The 15,964-nt window shown below is 40.8% G+C and overlaps 1 protein-coding gene across 1 annotated transcript in view; it reads right to left on the bottom strand.

The window, feature by feature from the left end:
- Positions 1 to 15,964, bottom strand: part of RELL1 (RELT like 1) — a 142,086-nt gene that overhangs the window by 88,877 nt on the left and 37,245 nt on the right. Inside the window, exon 2 of the mRNA XM_069202120.1 lies at positions 5,909 to 6,136. Within this exon, the coding sequence (XP_069058221.1) occupies positions 5,909 to 6,136 (228 nt within the window). The remainder of the gene's footprint in view (positions 1 to 5,908; positions 6,137 to 15,964) is intronic.

Raw genomic sequence — 15,964 nt, 5'->3', positions numbered from 1 at the left:
TCCCTTTACATTTTCTTACTCACAAAGCTCTGCAAACTTTCTATTTTGCTAAAAAGCAAACATTTTCCTCAGATTTCTATGACTTAGTCTTTCGGATTCTGCACAAATCTACAGAAATCCCACCTCCCAGTCCTTCTGCATTTCTCTGGGTTTTTGATCATTTTTCCCTGGGGCCTAGTGAACTTTTTGGTAAGCTCCTCCAATATGCCCCTGAGTAGCAGAAAGACTAATGTGCCCAATCCGGGGCAAGGGCACATGCTAATGCCTGGGCAGCAAGCCCACTCCTTAGGTTTTCGGACCATTTATTATTTAATGTTCTAGTAGGCTTACTGGCCCCTTAGAGTGGCAAACTCTTCCTATGCGCCCCACCCCAAAGGGGGCAGAAAGTATTTCGAGATAAGTGCATGCCCACGCTGAGGGGGACGCTTTTCCCTGCAAAGCTGGATCCCAGGTGTCTTGTGAAGTGGGACCCTGCTACAGTATTGGGAGCCCAGTGAGGTCATCAAGCAGGCATCTACTATGAAAAAGGCAGTGCTAGACAGGGGATATAGTCCCCTTTCAAAAACTGTTGCCCTTCTGTTGACTGGTGCTTATGGTGCCCAACACCAATCAAAAGTGAAAGCAGACTGTGTCATTAGTGTGCTCTGCTTCCACTTTTGTTTAGCTGTGATGTCAGTGTGCTGTCTACACTTACAATGCAAAATAAAAAACAAAGATCAAATTAAGCCACGGGGAAGCTTGATCACTGCGTTCTGACTGATTCTGAAAAAGAAAATGCTCGACATTTAGACCCACTGACCTAGATATGAAAAAGCTTAAAGAACTCCCCAACTCATTAAGCTACAACTTCCAGTCATTGCAGATTTCTCCGCAGGGTTACCTTATCCTCCTCCACCCATTCCTAAAACACACACAGTGCCCTAAATGAGCCCATCTTTACCCCCTTCATCCTACAAATATAAAGAGCCGGGGACCAGCATGATCATGCAGGACACCACTCAAAAGTCTGCCACATCTCCAAATGGACTACGATTTGTAAGTTACAAAAGGCCAAGTCACTGTTCGCACAAGTAATCATGCAACACAAGAGAGGCACGCTCTCCTCGCAAGACAATTACCTGGTGCCAGTGGTGCCCTGGGAATGATCCATTCCCCTTGGCCCTTGACCACAAGGAACATTCAGGAATTTATCTACGGAGCTTCCCAATAGTAGGGAAGAACTCCAAAGGTTCGAAAACTAGTGGCTGTCTTTGACAGCTAGAAACCTACTTGTGCAGAAATAAAATCAATGCCCAAGTAAAGATACATACACAAAATTTGTAGACATGGTAACAAATGTGTGTCCTTACAAAGCAGACTTGCAGGCAAGTGGGTGTCGCTTTAACTGATGGAAAAAAAAAAAAACATTTGTAACTGTAGGTCACATTACTTTAAATAGGCGCCTGGACCTGAGCCCTACCCATTTGTAAAAGCTCGACCTGGTCCTTTTTTGTGGTTCCCTAATAACTGGGTATGCTCTCAGCAAGAGATCATAAAGAGAAACCACATGCCCAAAGTCCACTACAATCAGGTGGCTGATCGTCACACTTTCACCAGGGCTTGTACTTTGGCCAAAGACAATTTGTCAAACACTTACACTGTCTCTCGATATGCCTTCGGAGCTATACATGAAGATGGACATCTGTAGAAGGTGGAGTGAACAGAAACCTATCTCTGTGTTAGTATATTTGTTGTGTTACAGTGGCTCAGCTCGGTATTAATATATTTGTCAGGTTGCAATATCCTGTTGTGGTGAAATGTTCTGTGGTTTTGGCTGCAGCTCTGAGTCTCGGTTGTATTTACTATGTTGTGTTATATTTTGAGTGAATTGTTGTGCCCAGTTATGTTTTGTCAGAGAAATATAACACTGCAGCCTTCAGGAAAGGACCCTTTTCTGGTCCTTTTCTCCACCGATACAGCAGTCAAGTGCTAAGGCCAACAATCATGGGCACATGCATGCAATTATAAAACATCGGGTTTCTCGGCTGGCATGCAAAGTAAATGCAAAGTAAACCTAACGGTGCATGTGCTGAAAACATCACCTTTGAAAAAGGAGCAGATACGTAACTACAAATAGAAGAGGATATTCCCCATAAAAATGGGAGACTTGTGTGACTCAGCACCATACTATCTCCACCTAGGAAAAGAAGTGCGTAAGGTAGGGACTGCAGGAGGTTGTAGCATGAATGTTTCCATAGTAATTGAAGGCTGTTGCGCTGTACATAGAGTTGGGCACCACAAACATGTGCAAGTTATAATTTAATTTAAGTGCTGCTCTTTCTATTATTTTTTACATCCTAACAGCAGCTTCTTTGTAAGTAATGCGAATATCAATAGGTCTAGGTTGAAAGTCGATAAAAAGGTGAAGTAAAAGCTCAAAACTTTGGTACACTGCATTCAACTGCAAAACTGTCATTTATCCCATCATGGAAAAGCAAAACCATACTTGTCTCTCCATCAGAGAACCACTGAAATATGGCATCTTGACCATTTTCAAGCCCTCACAATTCCTTTCTTGGACACAAAACAGACACACACAGTATTCTGCACCGATATGCAAAGGCACCTTTCAGACTGTGGCCATCGTACTGATTTCACGGTCTGGGCACAAAAGAGACAGCTCCAGAGGAGGTGAACACTACTAGCCACCATCAAGTGCAAAGACGTATGCTCAGACATGGGAGGAGTTTTCATCAGAGGAAGCGAAAAGACACCAAGCGAATGAGGACAGACAGGCCATGGGAGAAATTCAGCAAGCAGAAGGTGAAAGAGTTTTATTTTATGGGACGTTGATTCCAAGCTTCCTACATTTGTTTCAAGAGAATGATCAACTGCACTTGCAGTTCACTTCACAAACTGCAGACACCATCATAAGCATCGGAACAGCCAACACATCTACATGCTTAATTAGCTGCACTTTGGCCTACAATACTGCAAAGAACACGCAGCCATTGTCAAAAGCACGGCTTCTGCAGTAATGAAAAGGTTGCCTGGGTTTCAGGTAGGCACTTGGTTCAATTTTACACTTTCATACCCTATCACTATCAATGACCTTCCTGAAAACTGGAAATAGACATGGAAGTATCGGCTGGCATCAAAAACAGTAAATGAAGTTTTCCGGATACAATGCCCATGAGCAGCTTCAGCTCTTGTCCCAACTGCACTCTGGAAATTGTAGTGATTCAGACACCTCCACCTGTGTCATAATACTACTGTCAATCATCTACTGCCCCCATGATAACACAGAAGTTAAAAAACTCACCTCTTCATGAAACACTATTTCAGACACGCTGCCTTCTCACCCCTTTCACCAGTTCTATCTCCCCCCACTGTCCTTTCCCCATGCGCGTCCGCAATGGGGCTTCACCTTGTACCGCACTCTGTTGCTAGCCAGCTCGGTTTCAAAACGTACATACATACATACAATACTAGTTGTCTCAGGTGCTCTGTTCTTTTGGCATGCAGCAAGGATACCTGGCTTTAGGGTCACACCAAACAGTCTGGTTGAGTAGGTTTCCCTAAGGGACTGCAAGAGCCAACTTTCAGTTCATCCTGCTTCAGCTCCTTGAAGTGCTCTTTTTTGTAGACCTCATCTTCCGCAAGCAAGGGCACCTCCCGCACCCTACCTCAGCAGTTTAACAGCTCTGTCCTTCAGGAAAGCCTCAAGGCAACTGTTCTCATAGCAGGTTGCAGAGCTTTTAGGAGTTTCTACTACAGAACCTGGCAAATGGGAGCTGGCATTAAGGATCCCAACTCTGGCACACAGAAGGGTGTCTTGGTCTCCACTGGTTTGGGATTCTGGTGTGGAGAAATCTTGCTTTACTGACTGGGAGTTTTTACCCAGGTTTCATTAAAACTGCACATAGATTATGTGTATCCCAAATGGTATACCTCTAAGACCAGCTCTGGAAAGCTCTTGCCTTTTTCTTATTCCTCTGAGGCTGTTCGAGCCATTGTCTCGGTCTCCATGTATTAGCAGGAAGGTGGAGAAACGTTGCAAGTTTCCTATAAGGGGAAACCCAAAACAAAGGCACACAAGAGGGTGCGGTTGTCCCATTTAGTTGCCTGTTAAATGGAGGTAGCACTTCCATGAAACAAAGTAGAAGAGGGCTAGGGCTTTCTCTACATGTCAACCCTTAATTTGCTAGAGTCTGGTGCACTGAAACAGTTTCAGAAACTCACTCGAAGGGCCCTGCAATTTACATCTGAGATCTGGCAGGTTCCTTCAAAGTCTCAATCTTGTGTTCCACTTACAGGGAAAAAAATGGATAGCAGTAGACCAACAGCCAACCACCACAAGCATGTTTCACGCTCCTACTACATGAGTATCCTAAATGTACACATACGACATGACATCCAGGTCACTCACGGATGATGCGAAGGGCCGAGTTGCAGAGGCATGGCAGAAGCAGACCACTTTGAACCTGGGAAGCCACTATGCTCTCTCGCTGCACTGGTGCAGATTAAACAGTCCTGTCCAGCCAATATAATATTTCTGCTGCACCCAGTGCCAGTCCTCCATAGCCCGGTGTGCTGACGGCAGTCACACCCACAAAAAGGAGGGACACGTATTTGAGACCACGTGTGCGGAACCAAAAATAAAAAAAATATTAGCGGTTGTCTACAGGGAACTCGAGGCAGGGGCATGCACTTCAGAACCATTGCAATAGACCTTTTCCATCCCAACAAGAATAATTTAATGTAGAAAGGTTTCCATTTTTTAACACATCCCCATGAAGTAAGTGTGGCTGGAAGTGTTCCAGTAAGCAGTTTAGAGAAATCGTTTGTGGCATACCGTTGCTACAAAATACAGTTGTGGAAAATTATTACAAATTAGAAAACAACAAGTTTCAGATTAACAACATCATTACTTGAGCTGCATTAGCAGTCCCAATATAAAGATTTGCATTTTCACATGTTTAAATTAGAATCAGCAATGTGGGCAGTTTCACCGGGATTCTCATGCACGGAATTCTATCTAGGCTACCTGTGTTGCATGTTCTAAAGAGAATGTGGAAGGAAATGTGTACCAGCTTTCATATATTTTCAAAACTATATTCTGGCTAAACTCTAGAAATCAGTCATTTTCTGCAACATTTTCTGCAACATTTTCGGGTGTTTGTGGCTTCTAACAGATAAAATGTAAGAAGATAATGACATTTATTGACACATTGGTCGATTAACCTCAGAATCCGCCAGTTTAGCATTATGGTGCACAGAAAAAATCTTGTAACTTGCAAAAAAAATCCATTAATACCTCTTTATGTTGTGTAGTTCACACTCTTTTGGAGCGGATACCAATGCACTGATTTGTTCAACATTTTTAGGGTTGAGCGCTCTAGCCTGCTGTAATCGCTGTGTGGGCTTTTAACCATGCCCACCGCACGCCCATCAGTTTGGTTGGTACGTGGCTTGCCTTTTAAAATTCACTTGATTTCAATAGTGAAAGGCATGTATAAGTCATGCCTTTTCCGGTGTTTAGCCCTCCTCGAGCGCACCAACCAGGTACTTAAAACATTAGAGGCTCCGTGTTTTTTGCATGGCTTCTGCACTACTTTTTCATTTCCTATGCAGCGCGATCTCGCTGTGCAGTAGTCGAGCGATTTGCATGACATGATCGACCCTGTTATATATATAACTGCATAATTGCCGATTGGGTTGACTGCGAGCAAACTTCTGTTCCCTTTTGTGTATCTCCTTCACTCTCATGCAGTGGCGCTTTAAATCGGCTCGCTTATGTGGAACTTTAACTTTTCATTTTCAATTTATGTGGCAAGTAAAATCCGGTTAGGACTTTACAACGCTAATAGCTCTAAGTTGAGCAAATGCGAAACCCACTGCATTGCAAATGCTTGTTTAGTGCTCTTACCTATCTTTTCTCCTGCTATTTTCTTTTCCTCTTCATGCCTCGACTCTGCTTCAGTGGTACAGCGATATCCTTTTTTCTTCAGCAAGTGGCATATAAGAAAACCCAAGAGACCCATAAGAAAGAAGACGGGAACCAATATATAAGCAACATACTCTGGCTTCCCAGAGCCACCGGCGGCAGTGTCTTCAGGATCGGTTCCATGGCTTCCCAAAGGATCTGGGAACGGACCTGTTGAAATAAAAACAACAACATCAGTTATAAGAATCAAAATTCACGAGGCTCACAGGTGCCTGCATATTTTTCAACCCCTCTGGACAGTTACTAAAGGAGATGGCTGATTCAAAGGCATTGTGTGTCTGGGCCTGAATAAGACATTATCTATATGCAGATTGCACTATAATACAAATGAGGCTGTCTTCTACAGGTAAACATCTGACCATTACTTTTTTTTGTATATCCAAATACCACTCAACCCAATCCTGCACCCCAGCAACCCCCACCCCACCCCCCCAAACGCCCTTACGGCGGCCGTGTAGGCGAATCATTTAACCGACCTCGCACACTGTCAGGCAATGACAGTCTCTTTGTGTAAAGAAAGCATTACTACTGAGCCGTCTCATTCCTCCTCCTATCTTGTTCTTTGTAGTGAACTTGTTGTTTCTGAACAGAAGGCAAGTACATGCAGCACATCTTCTGCAGACAATGTCATCTGAATCAGAGCCCCAACGTAGAACAAAAACAAAGATACCGTATTCTTCGAGAGGGAGTGGAAGAGGTTTAAGACGATAGGAAGTAAGATAACCAGATTGTGCAGCAAGGAGCAAAAACGTATTTAACAGCAGAGGATTAAGACGAGTTGGGGAGAGAGGTTTCCCAGCAAAATCTATAACAGACCTGCCAAGTCACACGGTGTCACTGCGGGTAACTCACTAACACTTCCATTCACACAGTCACCTGGTGAAGAACCAACATCACATGATGGCAGAGAAGGCGACTAAAAACCCTGCACCAAGTGGGTTTACAGTTCATATTTTTTGAGGCTCTAAGCAGCTGATGTCCTTTAAGGGGCACGATGACATCAGCCGCTGCATGTTTCTTTTTTTTTTTTAAACAAAATAAGACAGGGGTTGTGGGGGTAAGGGGCAGAAGTGCCTCTCAGGCAGTTCTCAGCATGAAGCCCAGCCTCTTATTAGGCTCCAACTATTCTTCACATGGTAAAAAAGTGTTTGAAGTTGGCAAATCTGATGCAAAAATAACACAGAGTGAATAGTGAGGCTGACAAAGAAAACAAAATCATAAAAGTGTAAAAAATAAAGGAAACGTTTCTGTCCCAGTATAAAGAGAATCGTAGTGTAGTGAGTGGAGTGTGAACAAATAACCATTTCAGCAACAAATTTAGGAGGTGTAGGTGGAGCAAAATATGAAACAGACCAGATGCTTGGACGTGCTATCAACTCCCTAACCTGAGCATTATAAAGCCTGAAAAGTCCTAAATGCAGCTAGAAAGTATAGTGGTGGTCCCCTTCAGAGTTTCAAGTCCTTCTAAAGGTTCCAGGGCTAGGGCTTCTAGACTTTCTGCAGTCCTGCAATATTCGTATATAGGTGAGGGTACCATACAACATGTATATTGCATACAATGGTTGGAACAGTTTTGAATTTGCTGTAACGTTTGCTAAGGTCACACAGCAGCAAACCCAGTCATATAAACATAGCATAGATATACCTAAATAGTGGTGGCTGTTTAAACACGTGTTAGTCCGATTTAAATAGGTAAACAATTAATTTATTGTAGCTTTGCCTGGTCTAAATAAAACATACAATCATGGCTAATGCATAACGTTTATTAGTTGCACTGACACATTCATTTTGCTGCGTAGAATGATCTGGAGGTTTCAGTGCTAACCAGAACAGTGTTTTAAAATAAACTAAAAAATAATTTTCAAATGATGAGAGTTCTAGTCATGTAAACACCTGAGGGCAGTCGCGATCTGAACAAAGTTCCGTCTCACACAAGTCAACAACAAATCCTGCATAGAGCTTACTTACTAGAGTTAGACTATATATGATGAAACTGACTGCTAATGATAGGTGTCTAAGGAACTGCACCCAGCAAGCATATTTGCTAATACAATTTATGGGGTTGCCCATGGATAATGATATTTTGGGAAGGTGTGGCTGGAATTCTCTTAAGAATTTTGGAGATAGTGATGGAGATAACACCACTGTTAGGATATGGAGAGAGCAGAGTTTGCATAAATACACTCTCTTGTTTTGGAACACCACTCGGATGATGTGGTCAGGCTCTGGGATAGCGAAACCCCACTTAGGGTCCTAGAACTTAAACTGGTGTATGCAGACTGAAGAAGCTATTTAAAGAAGCAAGTGGATGCCCTCAGTCATTTAATAAGATCTGGAACAAATTGCAAGACTGAAGCACTGGACTGACAACGTTTGGTGGCATGGAGGCTGCAGGGAAAGGAGATAAAGTAGTTGATGCAGGGCACGGTTTGAGGGGGATATGTAGGAAATACAAATTGAGTCTCTCGATGTGGGTCTTATAAGACATTTCCAGCCATGAAATGTGATAATGAATCTTCCCTGCCTGAAGGTGTGGAATTTAATAAAATATCTACTTGTTCATGGGACTGATTCTTCATAAATCTATTTGTCCTGTAAAAAAAAAAAAAATACTTTTCCCTTTGGTGCCATGTAGTGCAGTGCCAAAATATGGCAGTGATCTCATTATGTAAGTGATAATAGGCTCTCTGATTATGCCAGGGCTAATACAATAGTAGGGCTTGAATACTAGAAATTTCAAGCCCTACTACAGAAAATTCATTAATTTGCCACCTTTCTGCAGATCTACATACTGGGGGTGGAGGAAGTGGTAAGCAATAGTTCCAGGGCTGGAATGCCTTTTAGTCTGTGCAAACCTGCTAAAATGAATGTTTGATTTGCACTAGCTCTTCTCTAATCTTTTGTCACACTCCTTACTCCTGACAAGGGCAGAAGTAGAAGTTCTTCCAAGATTGGGAAAAAGTGGTTGGAGGAAAAGAGAACGTGTAAACACTCAATAGTTTTTCGCATGAGCAAATCTACACATCCATATTTGCTTTTGCTGAAATACAGTTCACAAGTATGTTCTAGGAGTACAATTTCCTTGTTTACTTCTGTGAATTCTTGTGAACTTATGAAAGCCACTAACACAAAGACATATATCATGGGTGCATTTTCGTGACTTTCTTGAAGAACTGGGCCTCCAATTAGGTCTGGTGTTAACCAAGACATTTTGTTTTAATTAAAATGTTATTTCTCTCTCGATCCATTTACTGGCTTGCTTTATTGTGAGTGATAGCATTCTGCTATTCCACAAGGAGCATATTGACACACAAAGTAGTATTATTCAGTGCTAGGAACTACTGTGGCAATGTTTTTTCTGTTTGTTTGTTTTTTGTTTTTTCCCAATATTTGTTACAATCGTGAGGGCCTAGAAACTCCCACAACAAAAAATGTTACAAAAACCATGTCAAAACAAGACATGCATTGACAAAACCAAAAGACTGACCACCAATGTTGGATCGGTTGGCTTTGCTAGTGCTTGTTTATTTTTATGTTTCCCATAATCTTGTTGAAAATGGTTACGCTGATTTTCCATTATGAATATTTTTGGGAAATACTCATAAGCATAACAGTTTACTAATAGATGCTGCAAAGAAATAGTACCTCGAATTTCACAGCAACTTTGTTTTCCAACTTTTTTCTGAACACTTCATTTTGAAAGCAAAGAATCATCAATCTTGCTTACAAGCCCCTGCAAACATTTGCATCTAACCAGAGAGCATTCTGCGAGCATTAGACTATTTTTTTTTTTTTTCTGGAACCACTGTCAGTAGTGCAGTGTGACATTAAAATGTTTATTTAGATTGCTCACCCTAATTATAAAGGCTTTGCATTAATGAACTTTAAACACAAGTTCGAACAGCATTAACATATGGGCACAAATATAACATTAACTGCAGCCAGTTCCCTTCCCTGTAAACTGACAGCCAAAGAGTTTGTGCTGCAGGGGTTAGGCCTACTTCTCCAAGGACAAAATAAGCATGAAAACTTGTTGTCCTTGACCCCAAACATTAATTCCTGGGCGTCAGGCTATAGGAATTCCACACCCCTGCTGCCTCATGTTTTAAAATCTAGCAAATGCCACAATGTTTAACCATTTCTCAGTTTTGATTAAGTTTTGATGATGCTTATATAAATGCAATATAACGATTTAAGAAACATAATACTTTTTGCTTGTACTTTAGCTGATTTCTATGGGTTTGGACCCATGAGTGAAACGATACGAATTATAATGTTTTGTTTGTTTATATAGTGCTTCATATGACTACGAGGCGAAGAAGCTCTTTGTGGATAGGTACTACATTATTTTGTAGAAGAGCTCTATATAGAAGAGTTTTGTCTGTCATATAGATAGTGTAGACTTTGTGCATTTAAATTGTTTTTGGCGCTGCCTCAGAACCTTGGATTTATAACTAGGAAGGAGTGAGGGATAGGACACTTAAAAACATAAGAGATGTGACTATACAAATAGTCACATAGTCAAGACAGTAGTCATGCAAGCGTACCAATACTACTAGAGATTGGGTCTAGCAGCTTTGTCTAGCTTTTGAATCCAGTGGACCCTCGCTTAATCATTAATGGAACCCAGGGACCCCCAATTAATCATTGTTGGAAACCGGGGACCCCCACTGAGCCATTACTTGAAGAAGGAAATCCTGGCCTAAGCATTTCTGATTTTTTGAACTGCAAAACAATACACAAAAAACATTCAGGAACAAGCATTTATCAAGCAAATACACAAAATATTTGATCACTCATTTAATTCTCAAACAAATATGAAAAGAATCCAAATTTTAATGGGATGGTTTGACGTTTTCTAAATTCATTTGAGGCCACTAGTCGTTCATACTACATTCTGTTTGAAGCACTTACACTGCTTCCATTAATCAAAAAAAGTCACTAACTTAACTTTTAGCCTCCAATTTAAAATTTCTTCACATTTAGAGAACATTTTAAAATGTTAAGAGTTACATTTTGCTTTTTTAAATGTATTAATCTTTTAATATATAATTTTCTAAGCAGTCGCAACCCCTTCCCCCCTCCAAATAGGCTTTGCGGACCACCATTGGTCCCTGGACCACAGGTTGGAACCACTGGTCTAGCAATTCAGTCAGGGCATGCACAGTTTATTTGCATTTCAGTTCTACTGGGCTTAGAAGATAAAATACCATAAAGGTTGCACAGCAAATTGCACCTTTCGGTTTTAGAAAGATTCATGATACAATGAAACACAAATTTCCCAGTGGACAGGTTCAAACAGACAGCATAATCAAATTTCAGTTCCAGTGAGCCTTAGCAGAGTGGTAGCGTGCAAGCAGTACAGTAAATTAAAAATGTCCTCTTTACACAGCTTATGAAGACGCAGTTTATTAAACACCCCAGCAAAGCTCTTCCAAACACAGAAAGTTGTGAATACCTTTCTATGAAAATTGGTGCTGTAACTGAGGCGCATTTCCATGAGTTACATGGATTGTGCAGGCGATTGGGATCCATAAATGGAGGGGTCTCAACAGTGCATAATCTTCCAGTCAATGTGGACTTTATGGTTATTGTACAGCCGAGCCTTAGGATACACCATAACACCATACAGAGCCTTGTCAATGCACCATCATTCTCCATTTCTGTTATGAGAGTTGACTATGTCAGGCCTAGCCTTATTTTTGCGGCCATATCTTAAGAAGAGATAGTTCTTCAGATTCCTCCTGAAGTTCGGGTGATTGTTCAGTGTCCCATAAGCCTACTGGAAGCAAGTTCCAGAGCTGAGCCGAAAGTAAGGAGAAGGAGGTTCTACTGATGTACATTTTCTTAGAAGTGATTGTAGCAAACCTATCTTTTCTGAATAGTCGCTTTAAATTTTTCAGATTTTTCTGACCCAATTTTTGCTGGATTTAAAACTCTGCAGTACACCGCTACACCGCCGTCAAGTGCATGTGCATTCCCTATAAACCAACTTCTACAAGGCTTATTTAACTTCCCTATGACTATTGTAAACGGTTCCTAGAATTGACTGTGGCATGAAAAGTTAAATGTCATATGTAGGCTGAGGTGTATATTTACACCACCCACAAATGAGAAAAAATATATTCATGGCAGGAGCATCCCTTTATTGTGGTTAGCTTGCAGTGACTCACTGCAGTGGAAGTTGACTATGACATGTAGGAAATGCCTGTTGATTTATTCATGTCACCCCTAAAATATGCTCTGTGAGACAACAGGGTAAGGTGCTACTCTATAAAAATAGGGTACCCTACACTTTGGGTTAGCGTGCTCTTATAATGAAATAAAAGCCGAAAGCTATCTCACTGTGCAGGCCTGGCTTGATGTTTCCCATAACAGGCTTAGGTGGGATTAAAATCTTTATATTCCACATAGGAAAGGGCTAGCAAAATGTGTCAAAGTTACATTCTGCTTATTTTTTTGATTTAATGGCAAAATCAGATTTTTGGTAACTTAAGCAGAAAGGTAACTTTGTAAAAAGTTTTACTTTACGCTGCCTTTGCCAGAACTGGCTTAAAATAAGTTTGATCAATCATCGCATAGCAAGAACTGGAATATGCATCCTTGGCTGGGGGAGTTAATATCCTTGGATCAGAAAACAAAGGTCAGCTCTAAGCCCAAAAAGGCTAACTGGTGCTAAATTCTTAACAGGGAGCAGGGATTGGCAATCTGGAGGGGGGAGGGATATAGAGAACAAAGGGCAGCTTTAGCACTACCTCCTGTAACTGGTAGATTCAAGGGAAGGATTTTCCTAGTCATAACCGGAACCCTCCTTGAAAGTCAGGCCCCTCCTATAGTAGGAGGGAAAACCCTGTCAGCCAGGAGAGTTGCCAAGAAGGTCAAGACAGATCTGCCAAGTGGCAGGTGGATCCTGCTATGTTGAAACAGGGGATCCTGGGTAACTTTACAGTCAGACAAAGAGGAAGTGTTGCATATAGAGGTGGGGAGACTAGGACAAAATGTTTAGGATTAGATAGTGTATTTTCTCCTATCTCTGGCTAGTCCACAGGCTAAATCTGGCACCTCATCTATCACCTTCTCAGAATATTCCTAGACCTGAAAAGACTGCAACTGCTCTCCAAGTGTCAAGTGGTTGGCCTCCTGTTTACCTGCTTCAAAGACACAAAAGGCAGAAGGACTACAACCTCAACGAGGGCACAACTGACTAAAGATGGCTAAGCCTGACCAAATGCCTGGCTAGAGAGACTGTGCCCAGATGCCTGCCCTAGGGAGCTAGGGGCTGCAGGACTGAATAGAGGAAGCTTTCCTAGCAGTTGGATAATACGTCTGAAGTATAAAAAAATGTTGTGATGGGAAGCTCGTGATGAGCTTCTAATGCTAGAAAGATGTGGTCATGTAGATTTATACATTTAACAGTTGTCACATTATGGTATTTTAAATTCTTTGTAGGGGATCACAGAAGGAGAGTGAAACCCCATAGCAGAGTCAGTTTACATCATCAAGATGTGATAGGTTAAGGAAAGCTTTGGTGAGAATATTCGCTCGAGGGTCCGCATAGCCTAAAAGGCACTTCTGGTGGCTTGGTTTATTCGAAAGGGCAAGAAATTACTTGAATCAATGATCGCTCCCACGTTTTTTCTTTTTATGGCAGGGAAGGTCTCATATATAGATGTTCTAAATTTCTAAATGAGATGGGATCCTGGGAGAACCTGATGTACCTCTGGGTGTCATCTAGATATGGCTGAATGGACACATTAGTCTCTCGAAAAAGATTGGGAAAAAAACAGGTGGAGGCAGAGACATGGATGCACAGAGACGTACCTTGCAGAGCACTGCACTGTTAATGATCTTACAAAAAAAGATACTCATTTGACCTCCTGGGGACCCGCTTGCTATGGTATCTGACAAGGTGGCTTGGCGCTTCTCTAAAATGTAATGGTAAACAGTATAAAATGACACGGAGAGATCCAGATGTATGAGCCAGGAAGCCTGACCATCAAAAAAATGAACAGTGTCACCCCAAAAGGGCAATCTTTTTGCCATGTCGTGGTCTAAACCATGATTGAATCAGAGAATACGATCGTAATCGAGGAAGGCTTGTAGCAGCTGGATAATACTTTTAAAACTCATTTGACAAGGGAGTGTTAATGGGCCAAACCTTGGAAGGGAGCAGGTTCATCTTTTTTCAAAACATTAGAAAAGTGGGAATCCAGATTAGGAAAATGAATTATGTGATGACTGTTTGCAACAGAGTAAAACAAGTAAACAAAGCACACAAGAAATAACTTTTTGGTGTATTAACACTTTCTTCACGTTGGGATTGGCACAATCCACACTTAATATTCCACAACAGCCTTAATTCAAACTAATCCATTTTATGTGAAAGGACAAACGAACATTAACAAAATAATACTCTATAAAGATCTCGATCACAAATCTCAACAACAGGCTACAGACTGAAAACCAAAATGTAACTTAAAATGCTTGGGAAGGTTCCTGTGCATCATCTCCCAGGAAATACTGACAGAAATGTGACTATAGCTACCATTAAAAATAGTGCCTATTTCTTTTAATAACGATGTGCTTTTTATAGCAACATGTAGATCTCAAACGTTTATTATTGTTTTTCTATTTACCTGAAACCACGTCTTGTTCTCTAATACCTCCCTGAATGACATTACAATCACAAAAGATGCCAAATGAACAGTATTTATTTCCCTATTACTACAAAGTAAATCTCCACTACAGCTCGATATGTAAGCATAACTTGATATGCAATATAAAAATACAAATGTCTACTGCACCTGGATGAATACATGCTGATGGTGAACTCTTAACCAGATCCATGAAACAAAGTATTGTATTGAAATTTTATTTATATAGGGCTTACTATCCCTGATGAGGCGTCAAAGCGATTTTCGGTGAGTAGCCCACTACTCCGGAACCCTGAACGATTAGTGGTGGAATAGTATAGGAAAATAAGAGTACAGTATTAGTGTGGGGAGGTTTGAGTGAATTTGAGTGGAGGACATGTGAGTCTGTTTGTTCGTTTTGAATAGAATACTGGAGGGATAGAGGAGGGAAGATTACAGAAGTGCAGGATGGAAGTGTCTGTAGAAAGGGACTAGGGAGATCATAGTAGTTAAATGGAGCTTGGGAGTCAAAGGAGAGATAAATTAAGGAGAATGTATTAGGGTTGTTTGGGATGTAGTTGTAAACTGAGGTTTGGGGTGAGCTAGGAGGGGTAGAGGAAGGAACAGTCTGGGAAGGGTTATTTTGGAGAATGGGTATGGGTATGGGTTGAGTAAGAGAGTGGAGATAGAGGATAGATTGATAGAGGTATAGTGTGATGGCCAGACAGAGCTCAAAGCTTTCAAGAGAGTTTAATATTTTTTTTCTCTTGTACAGTAGGATTAGACACATAAATATATAGATACATGATTACGCAATCAAGAGAATAAATGTGTAAAGAATATAATATATTGAGATTTAACATTATTTTATCTTTCTTCAATATCTCAATAGTGAAATGCTTAAGAAAATATTTACCTATTGTGATAGATAAAATAAAGACAGACTAATAAACATCTTATAAAGAAACTATGCAATGACCTATGAAATTGTCAGTATAGAATATACATATATATAAATAAACATACACATAGTATATATACACATACATACAAATACATACATTTAATTGAAGTAAACTATACATTTACTAAAAAGGCCTAAAACGTATGAGTATATTTTAAGATAAAATAGTTATTATAGGTATTTGTACAAAGGAAAACACATAAATAGATATGTACACATAATTTATAAAGTTTACATACACTGGGGTATGCAGTCCATTGCTGTTTGAGTATGGTGGTTATGTAGGAAAGAGCCAACTCTTGAGTAGTCTTCTGAAGATAAGACAGTTATCCCTGTACCAACTATTATATTTTTCTTGTATGGTGGTGTTTTTAGGCGGGG

The sequence above is a fragment of the Pleurodeles waltl genome, chromosome 1_2, assembly GCF_031143425.1.
Source record: "Pleurodeles waltl isolate 20211129_DDA chromosome 1_2, aPleWal1.hap1.20221129, whole genome shotgun sequence".
Lineage (NCBI taxonomy): Eukaryota > Metazoa > Chordata > Amphibia > Caudata > Salamandridae > Pleurodeles > Pleurodeles waltl.
Note: the sequence above shows the minus strand (reverse complement) of the source record. Positions and strands in the feature narration are given on the sequence as shown.